Source organism: Meleagris gallopavo, chromosome 1, assembly GCF_905368555.1.
Source record: "Meleagris gallopavo chromosome 1, MGAL_WU_HG_1.1, whole genome shotgun sequence".
NCBI classification, from domain to species: domain Eukaryota; kingdom Metazoa; phylum Chordata; class Aves; order Galliformes; family Phasianidae; genus Meleagris; species Meleagris gallopavo.
This window is the reverse complement of record NC_139404.1, coordinates 187,308,824-187,325,608: the sequence shown is the minus strand read 5'-3', so window position 1 is coordinate 187,325,608 and position 16,785 is coordinate 187,308,824. Positions and strand designations below refer to the sequence as shown.

Genomic DNA, 16,785 nt, shown 5'->3' with positions numbered 1-16,785 from the left:
GTGGCTGCTGTGTGTAGTTCTCAGTGCCACTAATCAGTTCCTGGAAGGAGGTTCATTATTCTTTGGAATTTTCTTTATGGTCTGATAAGCTTCTTGAACAGATACTGAATTCTGTTAATTTATGTATTTTAATTTTAGTTCCCCCCCACACTCCCTTTTTTTTTTTTTTTTTTCAATAATCTTCATTTGCATTTAAATTTTTAGTCATTTATTTCTGGTTTGACAACAGTTATAAAGTTCTCCCTGCAGCAACAAATGTTACACTCAACCTTCAGTCTGTAAAAAGATAGCAAAAGAAGGTATAAAATAACTGCTTTGTGAGCTTGGTCTACCATGATTTCAGAAGTAAACAGACATGATGTGGGTGATGTGGCCTTTGGTTTAGAACAGAAAAGAGGAATATCTATTTTGCTTTTGTTTTCCTCTGTCTGGAAGAAATAACATCTTTGATCACATCAAGGCTGTGTCGTGCACTTGTAGCAGGCATCTTCATCACACAAGATGCCTTAAAACTGAGTGAATGTCTGTTGGGTTTTTTTTTCATAATCGATATGTTTTCACACGTGTATGTGCATGTTTTATGTGTGTGTAGTTTTCTGATATACACACACGTTAGTCTTGATAGTTCCTGTAGAGTGTTAAAATCCCATTGCAGCAAAAAAAACTTTACATCAGTATGAAGTAGCCTACTCACATGTGTAATGCAGTAGAGTAATACTCCTTTCAGTTAAAAGAACTGTGCAACTTTTTGAAATTATTTTCCTTTTCTTCTCCTTATGCAGCTCTTCTTGAAGTTTGCACTATAGTATTAAAAAAAAATTACCAATCTTTGTTTAATGCAGTTAATGCTTAAACAATCTATAGAAAAGTTAAATTGTTAATGTTTAAGAAAATATGTGAAAGCTCAAGAAAATGTAAGTTTTCTATTATTAATAAGTCTGTTGATGTCATAAGCATTTAGTGTTACTTTTTTTTTTTTTTTTCCCTGGATTTTTAATTTCTGGATATGCAGCTAAAATGCTTAAAAATAAGATAGCAGTCAGTTTGAAATCAGAATATTTCTCTATTTAATTGGCACTAAATTACTTATATAACAAATCTGTATGTCACAGTAATATTAAATATGAATAAATATGCAACAAGCACAGGAAAAGAAAGGAAAGAATGAAACAGCACACAAAAAATATCCCTCTTCCTGGATCTGAAAACCTGAATGTGAGTTACCTTGCTTCAATGAACCAGCTGACTCTAGAAATATTGCCAGAGGAAACCAAAACTAATATTGAGTAGACACATACTGGCTTAAATGTTGACTCCTGAAACAGATTAATGTTTTCAGATATTTCATTTTCTTTTAAAATGGTTATGAATGATACAGAATCTGAAAGAAATACATACATCTCAAATGTCAGCGTTTTGATGACAATACCCTTATGAAAAGACCCTATGTGGTGGATTTCTATTTTTGCTCTTGATTCCAAACTTTCCAAGTCCAGATTTGAGAACGTACCAGAAAATGGCATTGCTTGCACTGATCAGATCTTTTCTGAAGTGATATGCTTTTACACAGGGTTTGGGATATGCACTGAAGTACAGAAGAGATCAGATCAGAGAATAGAACAGAGATCTAGGTAACAAATCAGTGCTTATGGTCCACTTTCTTTCCAAAAGCCATGAACACATTCTGAAGCATTATTTCTAAATTCAGAATTTAGGCCTAAATTTCTGTTCAAAGCTAGAACAGTGGTGTAGGAGAGGTTTCATCAATTTCTTTTGTGACTCAGTAGATATGGGATAATGGGACCTCTGTGTGAGTCTTATTGCAGCATTTGGCATCCTAGAATGAGACAGATGGATCCACTCTATCTAGTGATAGGAAGGTTATCACCTCAGAATTTAATGGATAATAACATTTAGCTGAATGATATCTTCACTGGAAGTTCAGAGGTATCATAATTATCAGTCATTCTCTATAGAGCTTTTTGCATTGACATTTCTGTGTCCTTCAGTGGATCAGATATTGGGCAAAAAGTTACTGCTATGCTAATTCAAACTGCTGACAGATAGTGCTGGGACAGGTAAAACTTCAACAGCTGTAAAGTAGGTGCTGTCTTGTCACTCTGACAACCAGTGGGTCCTCACAAAGTTAGTTTTCCCTTAGGTCCAAATTATTTATTATTTATTTAAATAATCTCACAGTTAATGCAATTTTAAATAAGAAATTACTCCCACAGATTAAGAAAAACTGATACAAAGTCCCAGGCCCCAAAATAATGCCACCTTGTTTAAATGGAACTATTTACCTTTAAAAGGCTTTATGTGAGGTTACATTTTATATGTTGGGAAAGCCCTCAAGGAATTCTTGAGGAATTTTTCTTCTATACTTGACAGCTGTAGCCTGCAAGCAAAGCTGCTTTTGACTTCTGTTTTATGTCCCTAAGTAGAGGTAGGATTGTTGACTGAAAAGGCACTCTTTAATGTTCAAAGGGAACCTTATCTTTCATATTTTCTCCCTAACAAAAAGCAAATGACTTTCTCTCCTTCTTACTCTTATAGTTTGTAATTCAGTTGTAAATATGACAAAGGTTCTGTGCGTTCTGTGATCTTGATACTTCATAGCATGCCAGAGAATTACTGTTTTGACATCTAAATTATCATTTAATATTTCCTCACATTGAGTGTTCATGTAACTATTTCTAACAGTTGTGGAAGGAAACTTATGAAAGCATAAAACGAATTTACAGACTCACAGAATCACAGGAACAGAATTTAAACTGATCTAGCATTTATCTCAGAAGACAAACAGTCTGAAACAATGTTCAGAGAGATGCAAGATGCTCTGTTCATGTAAAAATACAGGAGATGCTCCACTTTGTATTATTAAAATACAAAATGTTAACATTATGAAGAAAAATGGAATTGCAGCTGAATATTCTGGAGGTTATTTTAGAATTCGGGGCTGGTGACCTGGAAAGATGAACCTTTAAATCTGTCTGCCAAGTCAGGTCTGTGAAAAAGATATCAACATCAACTCCATTTGTTTTTAAAATGGTAATACATACATTGTTCTACCACTCAAAATTTCACCATGTCTTTGAGTTTACTTAAATATAACGTTATGAATAATTCTTATTCCTTGGTAGGAAAACAATTGAGAATTCTGTCTCAAAAACACAACTAGGAATAAGTAGAAGTGAATACTGTGAGATTGATCACATGTTTGTTTTAATGTTTTCTGGTTAAGAAATAATATGCAGTATTCATTATTTATAGAATGTCTTAATTGCCATATACCTATGCAGGTAGTTTCATGTTATTTTGCTGCCTACAGCAGTGCATAGTATAAACTGTTAAAACAGGGAGTTGCGAGTAGTCCAAAGAGAATGATGTTCAGTGTCAGGCCATAAGTCTGTAAAACTGTGAGTGCTGTAAGTAAAACCAGTCAGCCAGGATAATGCTATCACTCATAGCAGAGGGAAAGTTCATCTCATCTGAGGCTTGAGTGAGTCGTGTTCGTGTACTTGCAGAGAGTTGGTAGCAAAGTAATATTCACAATCTGGACTCCGTACCTTTTTGTCCTCTTCAGCCATTTCAAGTGCTTCCACTCTGTCTGTCTTTTAAGTTGTATGTTCGGTGGAAAAGCAACTAGACTGTCTGACTCATTGCAAGCAGAACAATCTCGTCTATATTTGTGGAAGCAAAGTCTGTTGTGCTCAAGTCTTAAAAAGAAAAAAAAAAAAAAAATCCTTCATTTTTTTCCTCAAAGCTATTCAAGTTTTGTCCCAGCTATGCCAATCTGTCACTGCAGCTGTCAGCATGATGCCTTCTCTTCAAAGCACAGGGATGGCTCAGCTGAAAGCACTGCTTCTAGTCAAGGGCAAGAAAAAGGTCTGTGCAGTGAGCGCAAGATACAAGGCTGACAGACTGCATAGTACACTGTCAGCATAGTATAATACTTACCTATCAGTAAGGATTAGAGCAAAAAGGAAAGTGCATGAGGAACAGGGAAAACATCCACTACGGTCAGTAAAATTCCTTTTTATGGAAGTTGGTCTGGATCCATTTTGCAACTGAGGAACTGTGAATGTATTCACTATGGTTTTAAAATCTGATTGGAAAACCTGGGAGCTCTCTGCAAGTTACCCATCTTAAGAGAGGATTATCTCTTCATTATTACTGATTTGAATTCATTCTGCAAGTTAGGCAATTAGACATTTAAACTTTTAAAACTACCTGCAGAGAGATAGATTTAGTTCTTGTCAGAGAGTAGAATCAGTTTTGAGTTGGAATGGTGTCTTAAAAGCCATCCAAGTCCCTTCTGGTAAGGCTGTGCTCTATTCTTACATACCCCAGTTTGTACTAGTAAGTGAGGGTTGCCACGACACAGGTGCAGGACTTGGCTTTGTTGAACCTCATGAAGTTCGCCTGGACCCAATGCTCATGCCTGTGTAGGTCTCTCTGAATGGCATCCCATCCCTTGGGCATGTCATCCACACCACATATCTTGGTGTCGTCACCTGCAAACTGCTGAGGGTGCACTCAATCCTGCTTTGAATCTCACTGATGAAGATATCAAAGAGCACCACTCCCAATACTGACCCCTGAGGAACACCACTCATCACTGATCTCCATCCAGACATTGAGCCTTTAGGTAACGATTGAGCCACTGGATACAACATTGCAACCAGTTCCTCATCCATCAAGCAGTCCACCCATCAAATCCATATCTTTCCAAATTGGAGAGAAGGATTTTATGGGGAACCATGTCAAAGGCCTTACTGGAGTTCAGATAGATGACATCAGTGGCTATTCCCTTGTCCACTGATCAAGTTATACCATCACAAAAAGCCACAAGATTGGTCAGGCAGGACTTGCCCTTGGTGAAGCCATGCTGACAGTTATCACCTTTCTCTCTTCCATGTGCCTTAGCATAGCTTCCATTGGGATCTGCGTCATTAACCACAGTCAACCACTGCTTTTAAAATTTTGATGAAACTGAGCCAGTTCTGCGAGTTGCTTTATAGCTGGAAGAAGTTAGCAGAATAGTTATTAGATGTCTTGTTGAAGACTGCAGGTCAAGGGACAAATGTAGGAATAACATTGCTATCTTTGTCTTCTAGGATGCCATTTCTTCTCACTAAGTCTCAAACTTAGGCAGATATTTTATTTATGTATGGTTATATATAGTGTGACAGATCACAGTAGGCAGAGATTCTAGGATCTTTTTTGCAGGCATTTGTTAATTTATGCACAGTTGGAAGTATTCTTGATGAGCTGAAGGACTGCTATGTTGGTTTTCTCTGTGTTCTGCTTAACTGAAATGATATTTGCTTTTTTTTTTTTTTTTTTTTTTTAAGAACTTTGTGGAGTGGTACATGTGACACATTTTTAAGTCAGAGTAGATAAAGCTACATGATGCCAGAAAATAAGATCCTTCTAACTGACAGCTACTGAACGTCTCTTGACCTATCCCTTGAATAGATTTGCTAAGATTACAGGACTATTTTGATCTTAGTTTGTACTCCAGGGCTAGCGCTATATTTAAGGTTCCCTCCAGTGATTTCAAAGTCTTCTCACCTTTGCCTAATTAAAGCCTCCTACTTTACTCACACTGTGATCTACAAACAGCACAAAACTAACAAAATCAGCTTTGATTCCTGCACTTCTATTAAATGCAATGTTGCAGCACAGGTCAGTGATCTTCAAATTACCATATCTTAGACAAACCAAAGGAAAGTGTATTGTATTACCTTATTGCCTGAGGAAATGGCATGGAGCTGTATCAGGGGAGGACTGGGGGGATTAGGGAAAGATTCTTCAGCAGAGGATAGCAGGCATGGAACAGGCTGCTCAGGGCAGTGGATACAGCCCTGAGCTGCTGGAGTTCAAGGAGAATTTGACAACACTCAGACACTGGGTTTGGGTTTTGAGTGGTCCTGTGTTGAGCCTGGTGTGGGACTCAGTGATCCTTTTGGGTACCTTCCAACTCACCAATTCAGGATATTCTTTGATTCTATATTAGCTGTGCGTGAATGGCTGTAGTTGCTATATCCATCCGAAAATATTGCTCTGTGAATTTTCTCATGCCCATCTTTTTGATCAGGATGAATATCTCAGAAATAGAAAATTGCCTATTTGATACCTGAAGTTTTATGAGTTTCCAGTCAGTGAAGAATACAATAAACTTTGTGTTGGAATAAACTTTGAATGACATTCTTGCTTGAAAGCCTATTATTTACTCTGTAGGAAGTGTAGGTAGGAGAGATGATGGGGCAGGGGAGGATCACTGTATTCAAAGAAGTGGTTTCATGGTCAGGGTTAGGTAGGAGACTAGGGGGAAAATCTTGGTGGGTGTCACTGGGAAATCTTGCCAAGGCTTACAACGGACAGAGGGATGTGATTAGAAAAATGTAGATCAATTTTTGAAGACTAAATTGTTCCTTGCTAGCTTTCTCAGATGAGATGACTAGCTCTGAGAATGAGGGATAAACTGTGGTTGTCATTTGTCTTGATGTAAGCAGGGCTTTCAGCGCAAGTTCTCAGTCTTGTAGCCGAATGAGAAAGACATTGACGGTATTAGAGGACAAATGAGACATTGGCCAGACCACAAGATCCCAAGGCTAGTGGTCAGCAAGTCAAAGTTCAGTTGCTGATCATTTACTTGTGACGAGCCTACTAAGTTGATGCTAGAAGTGCTGACTTCTTGATTAATAACCGGGAATAAATTCTTGACTCAGAGCATGGTGAGGCTCTGGCACTGCAGTCCAGGGAAGCTGTGGATGTCCCATCCCTGGAAGTGCTTAAGGCCAGATTGGATGAGGCTCTGGGCAGCCTGAACTCGTGGGTGGTAACCGGCCCATGGCAGTGGGTTAGAAACTATACGATATTTAAGGTCCCTTCCAACCCATGCCATTCTTTGATTCTGTGATTCCTCAGCATGCTAAAGAGTGCTGGATGGAGGATGACCAAGGTGGTGGAGCAGGACAGTGGCTGGGACTGGTTCATAGATCTTGTACAGGAAAACTGTGGGAGAGCTTAGTTTGTTCATACCAGAGATGAGTTTGTGGGAAGACTGTATCAAGGAATCATAGGATCATAGAATGGCCTGAAAGGTTGAAAAGGACCTCAAAGATCATGTAGTTTTAACCCCCCACCATTGGCAGCATCGCCAACCCTGCCGCTGTCCTCAACCATTTAAGGGGTGGCTAGAAAGATGAAGCCAGACTCCTCTTGGAGTTGCAAAGAAGGATGGGATGAGATGCTACATACACAATATGCATTAGGTGAAATTCTGAATATGTATGTGTATATATGTGTGTGTGAGCATGACAAAAAACTCAGAGTATTTTAGCACTGAAACAGGGACCTTGCAAGGCTATGAAAGTGTTGAAAATAAGCTGAGCATTGTGAAGAATGCTCAGGTTCTGGTTGGGCTCATGAGAGAGATAAAAGTAGTAAATGAATTTCCAAATTAAATTCCAAGTGCTCAATATTCTTTTTAAATATTCTTTTTAAGAGTGTTCCTACTAGTTTCTGATTCAGAAATCTTTTAATTTTGACTTTAGGATAATCTGATACTGATGTAAGCCTTTGTTCCTAAACTAGGTTAGAAGCAATCAATTACGGTATGGGAATTATTTGGAAAGTGATTTCTGAAAGATGTTTTCTATTTCAGTATGGATTGTTTTTTAAAGCAGTGGAAAGATGCTTTCATTCTGAAGGTTGCAGATTTTGTTTATGTATGTTTCTAGAACTTTTCGCTGTATATTAGAAGAAAATCAAATCAATGAAAGAAAAAATTTGATAAAGACAGTAGAATATTATTAAAAATAATCTTTTTCTCCTGTTGGAAAGGTATCATTCTTTAAGTATATTGAGCTTAATAATCATATAAGGTGAAATGATAAAAAAGTAATCTTTTGTTTAACCTTCAGTGATAATAGTGTTATAAATCTGTACATATGCCTAAAGATAAAAACAGTATAACCAAATGACCTTCAGCTTTTATTTATTTCACAGTGTCCAGTGTTATGGGGCACAATGAGAATAAACGTATTTGTGTATAAAACATCTGTTCAGATACTAAGTATTTATATAGGAGGATGCCCCCTCTGTGGAAGCATTCATGGCCAGGCTGGATGGGGCTGTGAGCAACCTGATCTAGAGGGAGGTGTCCCTGCCTATAGCAGGGGGTTGGAATTACATGATCTTAAAGATCCCTTCCAACCCAAACCATTCTATGATTCTATTATACTGACCTGCATATTATGATGATAACTGATACATGGCATGATATATACAGACTATTTCATTTTCAGTTCATGAGTTACCCAGTTGAACAATAATGTACAATTTCTTTGAATGCAGGGTTATGTTACAATAACTACATCAAAAATTGGAAAGAACCTGTGATACTCTCAAAGCATTTGAATTACTGCACTAATTAATGATACATTCTTAATTGGGGTTATGTTGGTTAGGTTTTGAATTCCTGCAGTGAATATTTGACAATAGAAACAATAGAAACATGATCACTGTTTTCAGTAGTGCTGTACTCATCTCTGATATGCAGAAGGAGATTCTGTAGTCTGCAGAATTTTAAAGTACAAGCAGACATTCATCAACTAACAGACAAAGTAGATAGATAAATACTTATAAAACTAATACAAACTAATTTACTTACAGCTCTCTAACCCACAGCATTTGAGCTAGTGTTATGCAGCTGCGTCAGAAAAGAGCTTAGCCTTGCATCACCACCACCAAACCAGATTAAGAGAAGGGGAAGAGATTAAGGCATTTCAGGTAGATGTAAAGTAGCATGGATATGGATTGCATCAATGAGCTAATGATCAGGTTGGAAAGTTTTACAGATCCACAAAACTTTTAAGACCAGGTCTATATTTTCAATTCAACATCAGCTGAGTGCACATGAACTGTGCAGGATATATAGCTTTGATAAAAAAAAATCTCATTATATATGTACATATATATATATATATAAAATGTAGTTATAAAATACAAGTAAGTAATAGCTTGAATTTTATACTGTGCAAAATTAACTGATTATTGTGGTTTTGCTTAGGCTCAAAAAGTGAGCATCTGAGGTAAGGATAATTGAAAGCTCACCTTCAAGTTTGCTTAAATCATAAGCTGAATACGTCATGTTTCCTACAGAAAATGAATGGCTATTTACTATACATTCAGGTTGTGATCCAAAGCCTATGGAACTTGAGAACAGAGTGATCTGTGACTTGTAGGTTGAGAATCTATTTATTTCATTCTTAACTGATTGAATGGTACCCAAAGTTATGTGCTGTTATGTGATGTGAGATCAATGGGAAGATAAGCTGTTAAACTTTTAATTTAGTATGTCATTGTGGGCATTTCAATATTAAGAATTTTCAGAGTTTCACATTTCTTCTCTTTTTTTTTTCTTCCTTTTAGGCAAGCCCTGCCCCTATAATTGTCAACACAGACACCTTGGACACAATCCCTTACGTAAGTATTAATTTTGTATAGTGTGTAGATTTTTAAAATCATTTTCCCGCATAAATTTTGCTTAGTATTGGATAGAAATTATAAACAAATCCTACAGTTAATTTTCTTTTACAGGTACATTGCTAATTTGTTTCTAGAAGAAGAAATTAGTAATAATAATGGCAGTGAGGTGATTTATAACACAATTACATACACATAATTTGTAATTCAAACTTCAACACATAAACTGTAACTTACTAAAACCAACCTTTCTTTGCAAAAAAAGGTGATTTCATTTTTTCCTCCTTGCTAGTAAAATAAATCATGACTATTTATTTTGTAGAGCAGCATACATCCATATTAAGATTCTGGATTCACAGTACAATATTAAAAAGTTGAAAATTGCTCTGGCCATTTCTGTCTGTATTTCTTTTGTAGTTGATAACTGTACATGACAAATAATAGCACAAGCTGGATGACTTTATGTTTTCTTATTAATGCCTTTTCATTTTAGTGGCTTATAGAAAAAAAAAAAAAGAAAGAAAGAAAGAAAGAAAGAGAGAAAGAAATGAAAAACAAAGTAATTTTACCCTAAAATGCTTTTACTAAAGTAAAAAAAAAAATTTTTTTTTTTTTACAATTATTTGATAACACTTTCATTTTTGACTTTAAAAGCAACCACAGTTGAAGGTTAAGTACATACAGATACATAACAAAATGGGTATGTAATAGAGAATAACAGGCTTGATACAAGAAAAGGAAGTAGTATGAAGCTAGCCAAGCAATGTATGATCTTCTTGTATACTTTTAGTGATCATTCTAAAGCTCCTAATTAATGTCTCTCAGCTGTCAGATGTCCATATCTGTTTCTTACATTTCCAGTGCATAAACGTAATTATTCACCCCACTGATTTTTGCTGGGTTCTGACTTGTAGAAGGCTACTGATGAGGAAGTTTAATAGGAGCTGTCCTTGCCAGCTTTTTTTCTGACAATTTTTAAAACTTGGAAATTATTGTGCAGGACACAGACAAAGATCATTGCCAAGAGCAAATTAGAAGAATGACACTGCTGTAAAACCAGAGAGCCAAATCTCTTGTTGGATATTTCAACCATTGGGAAGAGTGGAACAGTGAAATAAAATTTCTTTGTTTGTTTACATTAAACTTTCCTAAACAGCTTCGTAGTTTCAGTTTTCCTTCCTAACATCAGAACCATCTGTTGTGGTCTCATTTCCAATAGGTCTGTCTTTTCTTCAATTTTAATGAGACACTTTACACTTGCTGTTCTCTATGGTCCATCGAGAGGGACATTGTGAGCCTCAGTTCTCATTTCCAGTGCTGGAGCTGTGCCCAGAACAGTCCACAGTTACAGTGTTAGAATTCCTAAATACAGATGCAATTGCATTAGTGACAAGATGTTCAATCAGTATGATTTATTCCCTCAAGAGAGTTTATCAATACGTATGCAGTTTTATATCGCTTTTATACTAGTGTCACTTTTTCTTAAAAACAAACAAAAAACAAAACAAAATAACAACAACAACCAAGAAAACAACACTCACAGAATAATCACAGAAATACAATCACAGAAGTCAATAAAACGACAAGATGCGCCCAAGAGAAATATTGATGGTAGACTGAAAAGTGCCTGTGGGCTGTTTCAGTCTCCAATACATGATGTGATGTAGATAAATAAAAACAAGGTGCTTGTTGTAAAAATAGACAATTCTGAGTTTGTTACTTTCTTCTTGTATGGGAAGAGTTATGTCCCTTAGAAATGGAACACAACAGAGCTACTAAAGAGGAACTAGCCAAGAATAAATGCCAAGGTGAAGCCTGCCTGCTGAGGCCAACGTAGTGCCCCACAGGACGTATGGATTTTGCTTTACAAGTAAGCAGTTCATACTCATTAGAATTTATATGCTTGAGCATTCTTCAGAATGGGAAAGACTGACAAACATATGGACAAATGACCTCTTCCCCCAGCCTCTTATTTGGGAAAGTGGTTTGGGACTCCCAATTACGTGAGAGATAAATGCCATAACCACAAACGTCCTCCCTTTCCTACTCCTTTCATTGAGCATTTATTGTTGAACGTAATATTATATAGTGTAGGATATCCTTCCAGTCGGTTTGAGTCAGCTGTCCTGTCTGTGTCCCCTCCTGGCACTTTTCCCACCATCGCTTTCTTAGGTATTTGAAAAGGCAGAGGAAAATCTTCCAAAACTTCATGAGCTAAGTGTATAATAATGCAGCTATCATTATATCATTTATCTTGCAGGAAATAGCATTTGGCAGATTACACTGTAAAATGCGTTTGGGATTGGGTTTTTTTGTTTTTGTTTTTCAGACAGGTCAGTTCAGGGAGATAAGAGAAAGCTGAACTTAATTATTATTTTGAAATTTGAATACGAGTTAAGCATGTGCCTTTTAGCAATGTCAGGACTTACAAACCTACCTGGAAGAAGACTGTGAATGACCAGGAACATCTCTTGTGAATATGTAACTAAGCCTAGTGGATTAGTTAGCTGATTAATATAGTATCTGAAAGTTATCATTCTTTTTTAATTATCATGAGATTCCTCCTTTAGCAATCCACAGGAGCAAATTATTTTACAGATCAGAGAAACTAAGTTCAATTACATCATTTCCTGTCCAATGCTCACTGCATCCATGATGTGAGTGGACAATGCTTGTCAGTCCTCTCTCATAATAGAACTGTGTTTAACACTCCCAATGGGTTGGAATTATCTTAGAGGTCTGCTCCTGTTGTCATGCTTCAAAGTGTTTGGAGTCTAGCAAGCCTCTTGATGGAGGAACTCACAGAAATTTTTAGCTCTGAAGACTTTCACCACACTTCCTATGTCCACATTCTTTTTCTCATATCCTGTCTTTCTCTACTCTTGATTGGTTGTTCTTTAATTCTTTCCCTGCAATACATATTCCAGAAGTCTGAGTAATTCTAAATCAACTTGTTAAACAAAATTTAAAAATAAGTCAATATATCAAGGCCAGGTTGGATGCAGCTGTGGGCAGCCTGATCTAGTGGGAGGTGTCTCACCCACGGCAGGGAGTTAGAATGAATGTGTCTTTAAGGTCTCTTCCTACCCAGACCAATCTGTGATTCTATTCTACGCAAGTACTGCATACCATGGAAGTGTTTGGCATACTAGTCTTTTATTGCTGACTGATAGCTTGATCAAGATGCTTTTCATGAAACTTCACTAGCAATACCTATTTATCTTTTTCTGCCAAAAAATGAGCTGTCTTCTTTAGCCTATTTCAAAAGTTTTATCGAAACTGCATATAATTTTTCCTATATCAGATCTGCTTTTTCTATTATAACTATCATTTTCATTATACTTAACAAAGTGAACATGAAACATTGGAATAAGTATGAATTTTCAAATTTTGTTAAATAGATTGTTTTACTTTACTCCACCATTACTACTCACAACTGATCACTTAGTAAGGTAGATCAGTTAGTAAGGTCAGGCTATTTTATTTTATAAAAGGTGTTTTTATATACCAAATGGAGACTTCTCTTGATTCCACTTAGCTCTTGACTCAGCAGCTCAACAAGCTATTTTTGTTTCCTTTTCTGCCACGCACACCCAGTCCATTTCCATTTCAGTGAACACACTATTCTCCAAGAATTCCTGAGTGTTATCAGGGAGAGAAGGGAGTAACAGAAATGCTTAGTATTCACAATGCATTTTCAAATGTAATATTTCCAGTGGTCCACCAAAAATAAATTTCAGTTTTACTGTTGGTATGTAACTAGTAAGTGGTGTGATTTGTCTCATTAATGTCTTCATGTAATTAAACCTTTGATTCTGTTGACTTTAAAACCTTTCAACTCAATAGCTGAAAAAATCATCCTATGAGGGACTGTTTTCCTTCAGTATACTTTTCTTGAACAAGATGAAAGAAAAGGCCTTATTCTGATATATTGTATGTTATTCTTTATGATTTAGAACAGAAGAAACAGTTAATTAGTTTTATTTCTATGTTCAGTAAATTGAAAACTTTGGCTTGGCGAGCTTCGAATGTAAGAATAAATTTGATAGGAAGCTTCAGTGGTACAAAATGAATTATTCTGTGGCATTTTAAGCACAATTAAACATTTGTGGGAGTTTGTTCTTTATTCACTGGCTGTAAATTTTAGGTGCTATTGTATAATGAGAAGCATTAATTTAATACTCTATGAATCATCTCAGTTTCTCTGTTGCACAGAATAAGCTTCATTTATTTATTTATTTATTTATTTATTTATTTCCAAAATGCTGCAGAGTTAAGTGAGAAGTACTGGTTTTTCTGCATCGTTTTCAGGAGATGATGTGAGCCTTCCTAGTTGTTTGTTTGTTTGTTTGTTTTAAATGATGGAATTTGATTTTCCTTTCACCTTATCTTCACGTTACTCTTAAATTCTCAGATACTTTTGTTGGCCCCTTCCTCCCTCTACTTGTCACAAAGATCATAGAATCACATAATCACAAAATGGTTTGGGTTGGAAGGAACCTCAAAGATCATAGATGGTCAAGATCACCTAGTTTACAACCCTTGCTGTGGGCAGGGTTACCAGCCACTAAATCAGGGCCTCATCCAAAATAGGGCTTGATCATTTCCAGGGATGGGCCATACAGAGCTTCTCTGGGCAGCCTGTACCAGCACCTCTCCAAGATTTCCCTCTATCGTCTTAACATCTCCCCTAAATCTCCCATTTTAGTTTAAAACCATTCTTCCTTGTCCTAACGCTATCCACTCATGTCAAAAATTGATTTTCCTCCTATTTATAAACTCTCTTCATATACTGAAAGGCCACAATGAGGTATTCCTGCAGCCTCCTCTTCTCCAGGATGAATAAGCCCACATCCTTCAACCTTTCTTTATAGGAGAGGTGCTCCAGCCCTCTGATCATCTTCGTGTGCCTCCTCTGGACCCACTCTAACAGCTCTGCATCCTTCTTGTGCTGGGGGTGCCAGTCCTGGACGCACTCCTCCAGATGAGGCCTCATGAAGGCAAAGTACAGAGGGCAGACAATTCCCTCCCCTCTCCTGCTGACCACCTCGCTTTTGATGCAATCCAGGATACTGTTGAATATAAGAGCTAAGATATATGTACTTTATTCTCCTTCTGGTCCCAGCGAGTTCCTTGTATTTCATTGATCTCCCTTTATTCTTCCAAATCATTATTTATTATTATTATTTAATTATTTGTTTGCTTTGCTAACTGTGCTGACTACACTGAGTTCATTTCCTGAAGAAGTGATTTTCAGACTCCTTTGTTTAGGTTTTTGTGATCTATAATCAACTCCTTGCATTATTTTATGCATGCTGATCAAGGTCATGGGTGCAGCTGCTTTGATGGATCTGTGCATAGGGACACCCAGAGCTCAGTCCCCTTCGGTTGCTCCTGTACTGGGAAGTGTGGAGGCTCTGAGGATGCCAAAATGGGGAAGTTAGCAGAAGGTTTCAGCTTTTTTTGTCAACTAGCTCAGCCAGTGCACCTGAATTTAGCACATGAAAGAAGATGCATAAGGGTTTAAATGAAGGCTGCAGGGAAAAATAAATTCTTCCTATTCTGAGCGGGGGAAAAAAAAAAAAGCAAAAAAAAACCTGAAAATTTCTGAGATTCACTAATGTAGAGGTTTTCATTGGATATTAAAAAATAGGCACAGCATGGACCTAAAGAAGTGATATGAAGGAGGGAAGGCATGAGCTTAAGACATTTGGCATTCATAATAAATACGAATTGTGCTGTTTAACTTTGACTGGTGAGCAAATATTTGAAGAGAGAGGTACTAGAGGAGACAAAGGAAATTATTGTCTGAAAGGCCAAAATCTGAATTTTTACAAAGGTAGGAAGCTCTTGGAATTGGGATTTTTTTTTAGTTAGTGTTTTAAAATGTATTAACCATACGAAAGTATGTATATAAGGATTTATATATATAAATTTACTCATTTACTAAGCATCTGAATAAATTTGTTTCTTCCTCCTAATTAGTTTGGCAATAGTTTTGGAAGTTAGATCGTACATCTTATTGTCTCAAAGGTCTCTTATGTTTTCCAGATTGTTAAACAACAGTTTAACAAAATGAGGTAGAGCTCTGTGCCAGCTTTTAAAATATGTAATGGTTTGGCTTCTCTGATTTTGCCCTTGAATTATAGTGCAGCAATATTGTTTGGCCTAGTAGTCACTGCTGTGTTCTGCATGTCATCATTTCTGTAGTGGGATAAAAGATTTTTCTTTTAGAGTAGCAGTATTGACAAGATAGGCTTAATTCATGTTTCTAAAATTTTTTCAGATCATTAGTGAAAATGTGTTACATAACACAGGACTATGGAGTTAAAAATACAGTTCCTCCTGAAACATGCATGAATAGGATTGTGCTATTTAATGATAGGTAATAGAAAAACGTTATTGCACTCCAAAACCCAAAGTGAAAGTATGAATGGATCTTATTTATAAGATTATTCATCTTATCCATCTGATTTACTTGCTTCTGTTTCATACCCATTGTATTTCAAAACCAGAATATTTCAAAACTTTTCTTGAAAAATACATCGTTTTAGAATGGAATATCTTTACAAAAGGGCCAAAGTGATTATGGAGTAAAAATATACCTGTTTTCACTCCTTCAGATGGGAGAGGAGTGAAATAAATATTTTATGAATTCTTTATAAATTCTGGAGGAAATTTTGAATGTTTAAGTATCATTAGAGACTGTTGACTTTTAACATCAGCTTTTAACTAAGGGTAAATGCAAATCATTAAATAACTTCAAGCTTTAGGAGGTTTATTTTATCTTCCTCAGAAATAAGCACTACTTTGAATATTTGAATGCTGTGGATCATATCATGTGAAAAATCAGAAGAAAACCTTCATTGTCACTGTCTGTATGAATATTAGCATCCTATCAATCCACGGAGTAAAAGCATCCCCTTGTCACATATCTAATTACCCCTTCACATTTTCACTCTGCAAAAGTCTAATACTTTCTATTTTCAATTGTGTATAACCCTCACCTTGAGATTCAATCAAAAGACTTTTTCTGTAAACGTTTGATTTAAACTTTACCATTAACAAGAAATGAGTGTTATTGAACTCTAAAAGAGAGCACTTGGTACAATTCATGAATTAGACTTTCTGACCAAAATAATAATAATAATAAGCTGGAAGATGGGTTTCTGAATACCCCCTGATCATTAACAGTGGGTCCTTCAGACTACAGTGAATTTAGTTTGAAATAACCCCCAAAGCAGGGCCAGGTTTCATGACTCCCTGTGAGTCTGTTCCCATTGGGCA

The 16,785-nt window shown here is 36.4% G+C and overlaps 1 protein-coding gene across 22 annotated transcripts in view; it reads left to right on the top strand.

Annotated features, from left to right (window-relative positions):
* Positions 1-16,785, top strand: part of DLG2 (discs large MAGUK scaffold protein 2) — a 1,005,161-nt gene that overhangs the window by 588,937 nt on the left and 399,439 nt on the right. For all 22 annotated transcript variants that reach the window (XM_085216429.1, XM_085216427.1, XM_085216435.1 and 19 more), the window contains one exon: positions 9,445-9,498. In XM_085216429.1, coding sequence (XP_085072555.1) covers positions 9,445-9,498 — 54 coding nt within the window. The remainder of the gene's footprint in view (positions 1-9,444; positions 9,499-16,785) is intronic.